This window comes from Cavia porcellus, unplaced genomic scaffold, assembly GCF_034190915.1.
Source record: "Cavia porcellus strain 051 isolate PalLab524CR breed Dunkin Hartley unplaced genomic scaffold, mCavPor4.1 scaffold_8, whole genome shotgun sequence".
NCBI lineage: Eukaryota > Metazoa > Chordata > Mammalia > Rodentia > Caviidae > Cavia > Cavia porcellus.
Window position 1 is genome coordinate 88,925,292 of NW_026947491.1, and position 13,473 is coordinate 88,938,764.

Genomic DNA, 13,473 nt, shown 5'->3' on the forward strand with positions numbered 1-13,473 from the left:
CTCTTTCTCAAACATCGTCTTCTTTAAAAAACTAGAAAAGATAGCAGATGTCGTGGCACATGCCTGTAATCCCCGCATTCAGGAGGCTGAGGGAGAAGGATCACTGCAAGTCCCAGGCCAGCTTGGGCTACAAAGTGAGCACAAGGCCAGCCTGAACTGTATATCAAGACCCTGTTTCAAAGACAAAAGCAAACTAGAAAAAAAATTTAGATTATGGTTAATTAGCAAATAATAAGCACTAGCCCAGAATTAAAAGGTTATAAATACAAAGCCCTAAACTTGGTACCCAAACAATCTTCCACTGCTGCACACAGCACCTTCTCTCCACACACAGCAGCGGCAGGGCTGGTCCAACTACCAGGCTCCTCGGGGGCTCCGCCTCACCCAGCCACCTCCACACGGCGGGCAGCTGCAGTCTGACCGCTTCAGTCCTCCTCAGTACCCTACGGTGACTGTGAATTGCATTTTATATGAACTTAATGCCATCATCATTACCCTGATTATTCCCACCCACCCCCAGCTTTCTAAATCCTCAGTGTGCTGTGCTTCAGTATTTCTCAAGCTACCTGAAGTAAAAGTGTCTGTCACAGATGAATACTTTTAAAAACCCACAAAATTAACTACTAGAAAAATCATATTAGAAAAGCTAAAGAGCTACAGAACACAAACCTTAACTTATTATATTTACTACTATATATTTGACTTCTACCATTAGTGCTTAACAATAGAGTAGAAAATAAACTACCAGTGAATGACAGGGAAGATACATAGAAATATAATTATGGTACAGAAGCTACCTTGTAAAACCATTTCCAATGGCCTTCTTCCCAGCCCAGGGTTTTAAGAAAGCTTCTTTGATAACAATATTTTAATTAAGGTAAACAGAAAAAACAAGAGCTTTCCAGGTACAAATATAAGAGCTGAAGTATAAGAGAGTTCATCACAGTAAAGAAACTAAGGAAGACTTCAGTATTCTACAGGACAGCTGAAGGGCAGTGAGCATACAAAACACCAAGAAAAACGGAAGCTGGGGCCAAGTCAACAGAACACTCTCAGGATGTTAAGGATTTAGAGTCGTAACTTTTTACAGAAAGGAGAAGTTACAAGTGTTAAAATGGGGGAAAAAATCAAATTTGCATTTTTAGAAGACAATTCATTCTCCCTATAGAATAAACTGCAAATGAATTATGTAGATGTGAAGAGACCAATTAGGAGCTTGTGCTGAGCTGGAAGCCAGGTATGTGTTCGTGTGTAAGTGCTCATAAATATGTATATATCCATAAGTAAATATACACACAAATATAGGACTTTGATATACATGAATATACATGAATGTCATATGTACATACACACACAAATGCATGTGTCTGTATGATACACACAGATGAGTATCAGTTCCTCTAACAGACTACTGTAATTATGAGTTTAGAAGCAGGTGTCTCAGTGCACTCAGGAGGCTGACATTAGAGAATCTCAAGTTCAAGGCCAGCCTGGGCAACCTAGTCCAGATTTCAATAAAAAGTTAAACTAAATTAAAAAGGATAGAATGCAGCTCAGTGGTACAGCACTTACTGAGCACATGTGCGGCCTTGAGTTCAATTCCTAGTACCACATACACACACACACACACACACACACACACACACACACACACACACAGTTGCAGGAGAACCAGGAACATGGATCAATTAAGTGTTGTGAGGAAGACAACATTTTTCAAGGTCCTAAAAAAAGTTACTGTTGTAATCTATTCTAAGACAGTAATCAGAAATGTGGGCAAAAAGTTAGGAGTACAAAAATGATAGCATTTTTGTAATGTTGAGAAATTATAAATGACATAAACATCCAACATTAGGGAAATACCTAAAAAGTCATGATACATTTTTATAACAATTTTACACAGGTTTAAAATATCTTCAAAATAGTTTCCAATTGGAAAATGCTTACACGTTATAAAAAGCAAGTTACAAGATCATATATGTAATGACAACAAACACACATGCGCGCACCGTATGGTTTACGTTGTGCAAGCACGTCCTGCTGCCTGCCCTGCCTTGGGGTCTGCTGACTATTGGACTGAAACCTCTACTAACTGTGAGCAAGAATAAACCTGTCCCGTGCTGGGTTGTGGGTCACGGGTACTGTGTCTTGAAAAAGTAACTAAGACACGTACATACCGCACACACAAGCCCTCAGAGTAAGTAAGAGGTAGTATCTCTAGAGCGTGTGGCTTTGGGGTGATTTTATTTTCCAAATTATGGTCATACTTTCCAAGTTTTCCACATTGAATGGTAATTATGTTTTATTATTTAATTATTAGAAATAGAAAATTACCCAGTTTTTTAAAGAATAAGTAAGCACATTTGCCATACTGTTTTTGAAAAGTATTTGCCTCTGAGGATAGAAACCCTCTTCAGGGAGGACTTTCAACCATAACTGAGACAGGGAACAAACAACTAGAGCTATCTTGTGAATCTAGAAGTGTTTTTTATGATCTGTATCATTACTCTGAAGTGGTATGATGGAAAGGACAGTGCTATGAATTGAGTATTATGAGTCAGAGTATGCATTTTTGTTTACACATAGTAATCATCCTTCAAGTCTGGGGAGCAGGGATGTTAGTTAAAAGTACAGGCTTTTGAATGGACTGGCTAACAAGTCTGCCTCTGTTACTCCCTGGCTGCAAAACTTTGAACTTTGAACTCTAAGCTTCAGTTTTTAAATATATATTTTTTAAAAAGATCAATAATCCCTTGGAGGGTTATTTTGAGGGTTAAATATATGTTAAAGCATGGAGCAGAGTGACTAGTGTTCAACAAATGTTTACTCCTTTTCCCCGTCATCTACCACGGAGTCTGACTGCCAAGTGACAGCAAACAGGGATCGGGTAGACAGCCTTGCTTTCTGACTTCCATACGAAGAGTACGTTTAAAAAGCCTGGTCAAGGCAGCCAGGAGAGCCCAGACTTTGAGGCTGCCTGCGTCAAACGCTAACTCCGCCACTCACTGTGTCACTGTGCACAAGCTGCCCAACCTCCCTCAGCTCTGTTTCGCTCTTCTTTAAAATGGAGATAATAATCATCCCTATCTTAGATTTGAAGATTCAATAAAACAGATCCAATGTTAAAACAGTAACTAGTATAGTAAGTACCTAGTAACTGTCAGCCTAGACAAAACAAGCGACCATCCAAGCCCTACCTACAATAATGTCACCACAAGCAACTTTCTTCCCCTTTAGGAACCTCAGCTGCTATCCCTGTACAATGAGGACAGAATAAACAGCCTGCAAGGGCAAGGCTACTGATACACTACGAGCTGGTTACCACAGGTTACTTACTTGACCTTTCTGAAGATTCTAGTATATTATTGATAGAACTATTGTGAGGGATAAATGCATTTTGACACACACATATATGAACGGGTGCCAAAACAACAAATGTGTTAAATGTTAGTCACTATTACAGCGTTATGTTTCAAATTAAACGAGGTGAATAGGTCCTCTCACGAATTCATGTGAGGTCAATGTGAATGTGGCCTTTAGGACACCAGCCCCCCTCCCCCAGGAATGAGATTAAAAGGCCTCTTGCCCTTTCACTCCCCATCCAGTAAGGGTGCAGCATCCCTGGTCTCTAGGGAGTGACACCCAACCCTGCTGAGGCCATGGTCTCGGACTCCTCAGCAGTGCAAACTGTGAGAAATGAACTTCAGTCTTTACGTAAATCACCCAGACTGGGGCACTCCGAGATGACAGCACAAAATATAGTAGTACAGCACCTGACAATAAATGGACGACTGTACAATTATGCCAATAATACCTACTGTTCTCTCGTACACATACGTGGCCTATACTGTTTTACCATACTGTAAAAACACTACTATACACACACACTAACTTATAGACAATGATACACAGCCTAATAACCATATTAACATAAATATATATTTGTTTTCTTTTCTTTTAAAAGATAAGATCTTGCTATGTAGTTTAGGCTGGCTTGGAACTCACTACGCAGCCCAGGCTAGCTTTAACGTCACAATTCTCTCGCCTCAGTCTTCCAAATGCTGGGATTACAGGCATGTTCCAAAATGCCGGGCTTTGTGTATATTTATTAATACACTACTGACCGTCTCATCTGAGCTGTTTCCAATTGCTCTATAAAAAATAATTCATATTTGCCTCTCTCTGGTCTCCTATTTTCTGTCTGTGGCAGCTTTTTCTGATTTGGGCCCGTGATTTTATTCCTGCTTACAAAGTCCCCAATGTCTTACTTATGGAGATGTATCTAATGCTGAATCACTCATAGTGGCCTTTCCTGGGACTCTAGTCACCTCTGATGAAATGGAAGGACCTTCTAGTCCTTCCATTTGTGAAATAATCTGGGTTTTATAAATTATCAGCTCATTTCTAAGATGACAATATGTAACTTATCAACCAGTGATTTCTTACGGTTTGTTTTTCTGTAATTTTGTATTATTTCTACCCTTTTTTATCTCCATGTATTTTTTTGTTTCCTTTTCTTTAAATTTAAAAAAAAAAAAAAATTATCAGCTCCAGTCTGGAAAACTCCCAGTCACAGGATCACACAATTGAGACTCCACCAGGTAAATGAGCCCCATCTAATCAAACTTCCACATACAGGTGCTTTACAAAAGAGGTGGGCTGCCTTCAAGCCAGTTGTTTTATCATCCTAACAACTGTGCATAAATAATGACTAGGAAGCTATAAAGAAACAGACGTATGTGCTTAAAAGGAGCAAGGGACTCTTCCAAATTACATATTAGTTTTGGTTTTAGTGTTTTTCTTTGTCTTTTTGAGGCAGGGTCTCATTATACAGTTCAGGATGGCTCTGAACTCACTTTTAGCCCAGGCTCTCTTAAACTAACAGTGATCCTCCAGCCTCTGCCTCTCCAGTACTAGGATTATAGGCATGTGCCACCACACCTGGCATTCTATTGTTTTAAAAACACTACAATACACACACACACACACACACACACACACACATATATACTATTTTGTTTCATTTCTACCAAGAGTTTAAAAGCTTGTATTATGATCAGTTTCTTTTTTGTAAGAATCTTCTTGGTTTGTGGCTTATATTGAGTAACTAATTTAAAGATAATGATATACAGCATAACAACCATCGTTACTCTCTTATTACTTGGCTACAAAAATCTGTTTTATTTTTTAACAAAGAAAGAAAAGAAGTAAAAAGAAGTGAAATTACCATTAGAGAGTTAGGTAGTTGGATGTAATTAATAATTATTTAAATTACTCAATATTGCTCTTGTTATAAGCTTTGCTGAAATACAGAGTCCACCAAAAATGTATATAGCAGGAAAAGTTTGTATAAACACTTTAATACTAAGTGTATTGAGATATAAGATTAATATGGTTACTTTTGGCCCAAGAGATACTTAAAGTGGTGGCCATGAGCTTCCAGACATGCATTAATATGGTGAAAAGCTGAAGTGTATGCACATTTTTTGGCAGATTCTAGTATATAATAAGAATTCTTAACACCAAACTGCTTTACCTTTTTCCAAAAACACATGACTATCACTTCCATCACTTTCCAACAGCTGCTCTTCCAATATCATGCTGTCAAGGGAGATAGTATCCAACGAGATTTGGGAGGAGCTTCTCTTCATGTTCTTATGAGAAACACTGAGAGGAGGCAGGTTGGATGGGCAACGTTCCTTAGGCTTCCCACTGTTAGCAAACGAAGTTACTAGAAGATTACTACATCAAAAAGTAGTTTATCTTAAAATACAACATTAAAATATGGACACAGCATCTATAAGTTTTAAGATTGTATTTAAATGTATAAACTCAAAAGGTTGTCATATTTTGAAAAATCTACTGTTAACTCCAACAATACTGCTATAACATATTGTCATGAGGTTTTCTGCCCCAAAATAAAATATACTCATGGGCATACACACTCAGCAAAAACCAACAAAAAGCCCCAAACTTCCAATAAACATTACCTTAAAGACGACTGTGATTTAAGTGTTTTAACTGCAGATGTCTCTTCCTTACTGATTTCCAGGTTGTCAGGGGATGAAGCTGCATCTAGAAGCAAATCTTCAGGCTTACTGTTTGACTCTGTGGTTTCACTTCCTTTACTACCTAAACTATTTGAAAGTGTGTTTTGATGATCATCGTTATCCAGTGACAGCCTATTCAAGTCTTCCTGGCAGTTTACGACACGATTTGAATCTGTATAAGATGAATCTTTTCTGTCATTTATTTCTGATCCAATTTCTCCTGAGCCACCTTTGTAAACAAGCCCACTACTTTCATCTTCACTTATTTTCCCTAAATGCTTATCTGATAAATAGTCCAGAAAAGTACCTTTTTGCAGATTTGTGTCACTAGCTGATTTAAAAAGCAAAGGGTCCTTTAAAGGAACATGGGTAAGGTCAACACTCATAGATCTGTTGTCTGACATATGATTAACAGCTATGCTTCTAACTGGATTTATACCACTACTAACTTGTTTTCTTTTAGAAGACAAAAATTCTCCATTTTCTGGTGGCAAATCCTCAGGAACCACTGGGCTCACACTATCTGAAACAGGAGACTTTGTCTGATCCACTGGATGCAGCAAAAGAGCCAGCTCTGCACTTCTAAGTAAAATTCCAATGCAAATGGATGTCTGAGTAGCAGGACTGCCAGTCACAGCTTCTACATCTTTCCTTAAGTTATCCGTAAATAGAATAAGTGACTCATGCAGGAAAAGTAGGAGCAGATACTGGTAGTGATTGATCTGCATACTAACATGTTTTTGAACATGGACCAGAACATGAATGTCTGCATCTGATGATGAAGGGGAAATTTTCAACGATGTATCGGATGAAGGCTTTTGGCCACCACCTGTCACAGGCTCAGATTCTGTGCTGTAAAACTCCTTTAAGAGCTTCTTTCGCTTCAGCCGGCCAGCCAGGTCACTAGATTCACTCTGTGATGTATTCATAGGTACCTGGTTACAAGTCTGCAGATCTTTTTGTGACTCTGTGTATCTGGTCGGCTGACAAATCCAGATAGATAGAGGGAAAGAGTCTACAAAACTTACTGGTCGTCCTCTTCCACTTTTCATCCCTTCGTAATCTATCCAAAATTGAGAAAAGTACACAGCCCAAACATCCATGGCAGCAGAAGTCTTAAGAGTGTGTTTATTCAATTTTGGGGTAATATTTCCTTTGTAAACTTCGTGCATTTTGGTATCTTGTTCATGAGCATGCCTCTGAAAGATTGGATGTAGAAGATTAAAGCTGTCACAAGATTTAGGGAAGCCAGTGTATGCTTTACTAAAAAAATCACAATCTTTGAAGTCTTGAAACAAAGCTTCTAGATCAGAATGTCGACAGTTTGGACAGTGCCTTGTGTTAGTAGCAATCATTTCAGAACTCTGAATGGAAATAGCACAAGGTTGATCTTGGTGGCACTGAGATTTCATTTCAGAAGGAACGACAAACTAGAGGGGAAAAATTAGTCTAGTTTATAAATCCAAACACCTTAGTTTTTTTGTTTTTTTTTTTTTTTTTACAAATAATACATCTTAAAGATAAAATAATCAAGAACATGATTTAGCTTAGTGAGTCTTTTAAAGTTTCCCCACAATAATTCTTTCCTATTTAGAAATAAAACACCAACTCTCTGCCTTTCAGAACTTTTTACAAATTGAATAAAAAGGATTTAAATGACTGACCACTAAGAGAATAACATTCTTAAAAAATAAAACATATTGTACACATATTTTATACATAATAAATCACAAAATAAAAATAACACGATTGAGCTAAATCATTACTAATAAATACTGACTATGACCTGAGTGCACAGAAAAAAGTACTAAGTCTGGGAAGGGGATTTTTTTGTTAGAATATTTTAATCCAAATGTTTTGGAGAATGCATGTAAGAATGGAATGACTGGATAGACGTCCTTAGAATCCGTGTTTTGAACTGTTAAGAATGTAAACCTAAAAGGATAGATCAAACTGTTTACTACAATAATTCTCAAGGATATTTAAAACTAGTCCTGAAAACATTGGTACCAAAGAGTTCACAATGGCTCTTTTTTTTTTTTTTTTTTTTTTTTTATTGGTACGGGGGATCGAACTCAGGACTGCCTGCTTGCAAGGCAGGCGCTTATGCCACTGAGCTAAATCCCCAGCCCCCACAATGGCTCATTTTAATGCTACTCATATTCAGAAGATTCAAACATCACTACAGAATAAATGTTATAAAACATCCCTCTATATTGAGTTTTATAAGATCTTGAAAAGACCTTTGAAATATTTCTGCAAGGCAACTTTTGAGTATTAACATCATTTACAGGGAAGAGTTAAAGGTATATAAATTTAGTCTATCCACAATAGACTTAGAAATCAAAACCTTCATCCAAGTCTAAGTCATTCTATTTACTAAACTAGATCAGCCAGGATTTTTCTTTTTTTTTTTTTCCCTTAACTTTTTTCCTTTAAAACTTAAAAATCCATAGAGCTCAGATTACTAACTACTTGGCTATAATGAAAAGCAAGTTTCTATTATCTTTGGATATTACTAGTAGAATAAATAAAACAATTTAAAAATTGTTGTATAATTTACCTTTCTTGGAAAAAAAAAATGTATCTGGTCCAAAAGAGAAAAATGACTAACTTAAACTATAATTATAAATGCATGGAAATTTTAGAGAATGACTTTTAAAACTCCTAAGTATTGCACAAATGGAGGAGTACAGAGAAGCAGTTTCTTAAAGCTGCTGTAACAAACAAGTCTGAAATTTCAAAATCAAAATTACTATTACAAAGAAGCTACAAAGACTCCTAAAAATTATAATACTGCCAACTTTGCTTCCATAATAGTGATTTTGTGCTAACAGTCACTTGTCTGTACCTTTAACATTAAGCCATCAACTCGAATATCAACATGCTCGTCAGATTTTGAATTGTCGTTCAACTTGTACACAGTCATAAACTGATTAAGACTCTGTTTTAAATCCAACAGAAACTGATTTAACCACAGAATGCTTCTTTCATCCACAGTAAACTGTAGTGCATTCAGCTGGCCATAAAGGTTGGGAGATGGAACTACGGAGAAAAAAATGTTAATTTTGTTAATAGTTCTAAATGTCCCCTGAGAACCGAAAAGATATTTTTAACAGATCCAATTCTTCCTTTAAACTTTTGAGACGTGATGTGAGGTATATACAATAGAGTAACATATGTAACTGGCAGCAGAAAGTCAAAACAACATTTTGTATGTTTCACTAATTGAAAGATATTTAATGTAATATAAGTTTAGATGAATAAACAGGAAGTAACTATGCAGATTTCTTTCCTTAAGGTTATATTCAAAGAGAAGCAAACCTTTAAAAATATTACCTTATTGATGAAGTAAAACTCCAGAACTACAGTTCGCATTGGTGTATATCTCTAAGGACTTCTTTACTCTCTGAATCTTAACCTGCATCCCTTAGACTGTTGGCCAACTTCCTTTGAAAGAGATATGCTAGGCAAACTCCTTGATTAATTTCCTACTTTAGTCAAAATTTAGAATAGTGCCTGAGGTAAAGCAAAACTAAGTATCCAAGTATCTGTTGAACACTCAAACGAATACAACTTTTTCATAACTCTCTCAAAATAAACTAGCATTTACAATTAGCATGTGTAACACTTGTTGAAATCCAGAACAGCATAGTAAAGATTCAAAGTTATTTGCTTTTACCAAAGCTAAATATGTACATCTAGAATGTTAAGAACAAACTAAGTCAAGGAAAACAAATCCAAAGGATGGGAAACCAGAACAGAGAAAATACTGTAACAGTGTCATGTGTATGAATTTCTTTGCTCTCATTATTCACTTATTCACTTTCCTTTAGCAAAGAGCCACTAAATGTCTACTACATTCTGTACATTAAACTAAGCACAAAGAAAACAAAAAGAAATAACAGCATGGTCCTTCCCCTTAAAGAGAAAACTTAATAGTTTTTATAAGACAAGAGACAAAAAGTTAAAATTCAAGCCTATCAGAGTAATTATGATGTGGGGTATTTGTCTTTGGAAATACAAAGGAAGCAAGGTGCTGAAGAGGTTACATCACTGTCTAAAAGGAAAAAAGGGAAGACAGGGAATCTCCAGGCATGAAGCTTAGAGAGTAAATACAGTCCCAAGGTAAGAGCGCAAAGAAAAACAAGTCTGAGACCAAATCTGGGACTGAGAAAGAACCCAGTACCCTAAACAACAGAAAGATCTATGTACAGCTTCCAAAGGGGGTATACTTTTTATATAATCATATAGCTATTAAAGGTATTTATTTATATTTTTGTGAGGTGCTAGGGATTGAACCACTGAGGTTTACCACAGAGTTGTATTCCCAGCCTAAAGGGATCTTAAAACAAGCTTGTAGAAACCTTCAATATGTTCATATCCTTAAGAAAGTGAGGCAGGATATAAATCAAATACATAAAACATGTACATTAAAAACAGAATTAACAGGTTGGGTGTGGTGGCACATGTCTAATCCAAGCACTCCAGTGGCTGAGGCAGGAGGATTGTTGTGAGGCCAGTCTGGGCTCCAAAAGTGAGTTTAAGGCCAGTCTGCCCATATAGCAAGATTCTATCTCAAACAAAACAAACACTTTTTCAAATAACAACTACACAACAAAGTAGGAAATCCTCTTACTTGGAAAATCCTTTCCATCAGGATAGTAATATTCTGTGAATTCTATATAGACAGCTGACATTTCTTGTGGAAGATACAGTGATTTTTTATTGCAGGAAATCATACTTTTGGGGGAAGAGTGACATTGTTCTGCTGTAGAGACCTGAAAAAACAATTGGGTTTGCTGAATAAGGCACTTTCCAAAGAAGTCTGTACTTGGACATCACCTTCAAACCCTCTTAAATATTTACAGTAACTATCAATGGCTAACTGCCAATGAAAACTTAAATGTACACTTAACTTCACAGTAAATTGTTTTTAAATTATAGCCATCAACTACTCTGAAAAGTCTACAACTATTATGAAGCCTTATTACGTACAAAACCAATTCTGAGTGATAACTGACTCTCCAGAGTCCTCAAAGAGGAAAGAAGAAAACAAGGACAGCAGCCGAGAAACAGCCGGAGTCAGGGCAGACCCACATTCCCAGGGCTGCGTGCTTCCCGCCACGAACCTGGCCATTATCAGGAAAGCAGCGCATCTACGCCAGTTCTGGGATGCAGAGCAATTCAGTCACGTAATTATTTTTGGTGGTACAAACCTGGGGCACACTACCACTGAGCTACGTCTCCAGCACCCCCTAACTCCCACCTTTTTTTTTTTTAACAACAATAACAACATCTTGCTAAAGTAACACCTTCACTAACCTTGAGTTGGCCATTTTCCTGCCTCAGCCTCTGGAGTAGCTAGTATTACAGGTACATGCCAACATGCCTGGTAGTTTGGTATTCTTCAATTTTTATTTTTCAAAAAAGACTGTTATTTTTAAGGTTATGGCAACACAGTTTCACTCTTTTCCCCAAACAGCTAGTTTATAATTATACGTCAAAATATATATATTAATTTTTCCAAATTTCAACTGGTCAAGTTTTATTGATTTTCCTTTTCCAGTTTAACAGACCTAAGGACACATCTCAAAAGTATTAACTTTTTTCACTCATTTGACTAATGTATATATTTGTCTGTTTTCTTTTTTATTTCTTTCAAAACAGGTCACATTATGCACTTCAGACTGTCCTTGAACTCACTATGGAGCCCAGGCTGGCCTCAAACTCACAACGATACTCCTGCCTCAGCCTCCTGAGTGCTGGGATTAGCTATGTGCGCCATACACCTGGCTATATTTGTCATATAAAATGGAATGCTTTTTTCATGGATCTTTCCTCTTATGAAAACTAAATCTTTTGATTACTCACTCATTTTACAAATTTGCCAGTTACTTCATATTATATAATAGAAGAGGCTTTTTCTGCATAAACAGAAACAAATTTTTCCTAGTTAAGTGTCAACTTGTTTTAATAAACAGAAGTTGATTTCCTTTTCCTTTAATTGTTAAGGTACTTATAATTGGATGGGCATATTATTTTATTTTTTATTATGTGCTCTGCTCAGATGCTGGTGTACTTGTGGATGTGGAGTGTGTTTACCACACCTTACACTTCTCCCAATTTACTCCAAAGTTAATGTCTATGTTAAGTCAGCTGCATTACAGTAAGACATGGTAGAGAAAGAAGCAATTCCACCATGAGAAAGCAACCTTAGCTAGATTAGCTAGAGTTTCTGACCAGGTCAAGCTTTGCCCGCGGCTGTGCACCGCAGGCCGCACGGCAACAGCTCCGGCCTGGCCACTAGGTGTCAGCAGCGCCTGGCTTGTAACCGCCACAGTCTGCCTTTAGCTTTCGCCAGGTGCGCCCTGGGGGAAACCGACCCTGAAAACCAGAGTTAATACAAAGTTTACAGATAAAGTCTGCTTATACGGTATAAACATCTAAACTGTTATTTTTATGTTTTGATGTTTTTCAATTTTTATTTTTTGTTAGTACATTTGCAGCTCATTACAGTTACGACCCTTGTGCAGGGTTGGTGCATGTAAGTATCACCACCTACTCTGTTTTTATTCCCCCTCCTACCTCCCTCTTCCTGCTCCCTTCATCTCTTGGCCTGGCTCTCTTTTGCAGAAGATCTACTTCCCAATTTCCTATCATGCATCTTTTATTTTGTACTTTATCTTTTTGATTTCTCATGGAAGAGACACTGTGATATTTAAGTTTGTGTATCTGGTTTATTTCAGTTAGCAGTATGATCTCAAGATGCATTCATTTTCCTACAAGTGCCTCAAGTCTATCCTTTATGGTAGAGTAGTACTCCACTGTGTGTAAATACATTTCGTTATCCATTGCTTTTTGTGTGTGTGTGTGTGCTGGGGATTGAACTCATGACTTTGCACTTGTCAGGCAAGTGCTTATGCCACTGAACTAAATTCCCAGCCCTCCACTGCTACTTTTAAAAACAGGCCAAGTATTCTATATTTTCTTCTCAAGGATTGTGATGTTCAATGTTAAGTGATTTATGATCTGAATACTAGTATAGGCATGGTGGCACACACCTATAATCTCAGTACTTGGGACACTGAGGCAAGAGGATCGCCATGAGTTTGGGTCCAGTCTGGGCTACTTAACCAAGTTCAAGGCCACCCTGCACTACACAGTGAGACCCTATTTCCAAAAAGAAAAACAAAAGTATTAGTATAAGGGAGACACAGTTCTTTGTTATTAGGTTCATGGTGTAGACAATACAGTACCTACTAGTTAAGGAAAGTGAAAAAAGCCTCTCTGCTTCTTCCAAATAGCCACTACATATGTACTAAGAAGTTTGGTTTCTAAAGCCAGGCATGGTGGTGCACACCTGTCATCCCAGCACACTCACAAGGCTGAAGCAGGAAGACGTCACCCTGGACTATACAGT

The 13,473-nt window shown here is 37.3% G+C and overlaps 1 protein-coding gene across 5 annotated transcripts in view; it reads right to left on the bottom strand.

The window, feature by feature from the left end:
* Nucleotides 1-13,473, bottom strand: part of Bltp3b (bridge-like lipid transfer protein family member 3B) — a 134,727-nt gene that overhangs the window by 48,488 nt on the left and 72,766 nt on the right. For 4 of the 5 annotated variants that reach the window (XR_010049447.1, XM_063255419.1, XM_063255422.1 and 1 more), the window contains exons 12-15: nt 10,690-10,831; nt 8,902-9,095; nt 5,991-7,480; nt 5,537-5,712 (exon numbers count right to left, since the gene is read on the bottom strand). Coding sequence is in view for 4 of the 5 variants with exons in the window: in XM_063255419.1 (XP_063111489.1) it covers nt 5,537-5,712; nt 5,991-7,480; nt 8,902-9,095; nt 10,690-10,831 (2,002 nt within the window). In the remaining variant the exon portion in view is untranslated. The remainder of the gene's footprint in view (nt 1-5,536; nt 5,713-5,990; nt 7,481-8,901; nt 9,096-10,689; nt 10,832-13,473) is intronic. The other variant, XM_063255421.1, reaches the window with a different exon arrangement.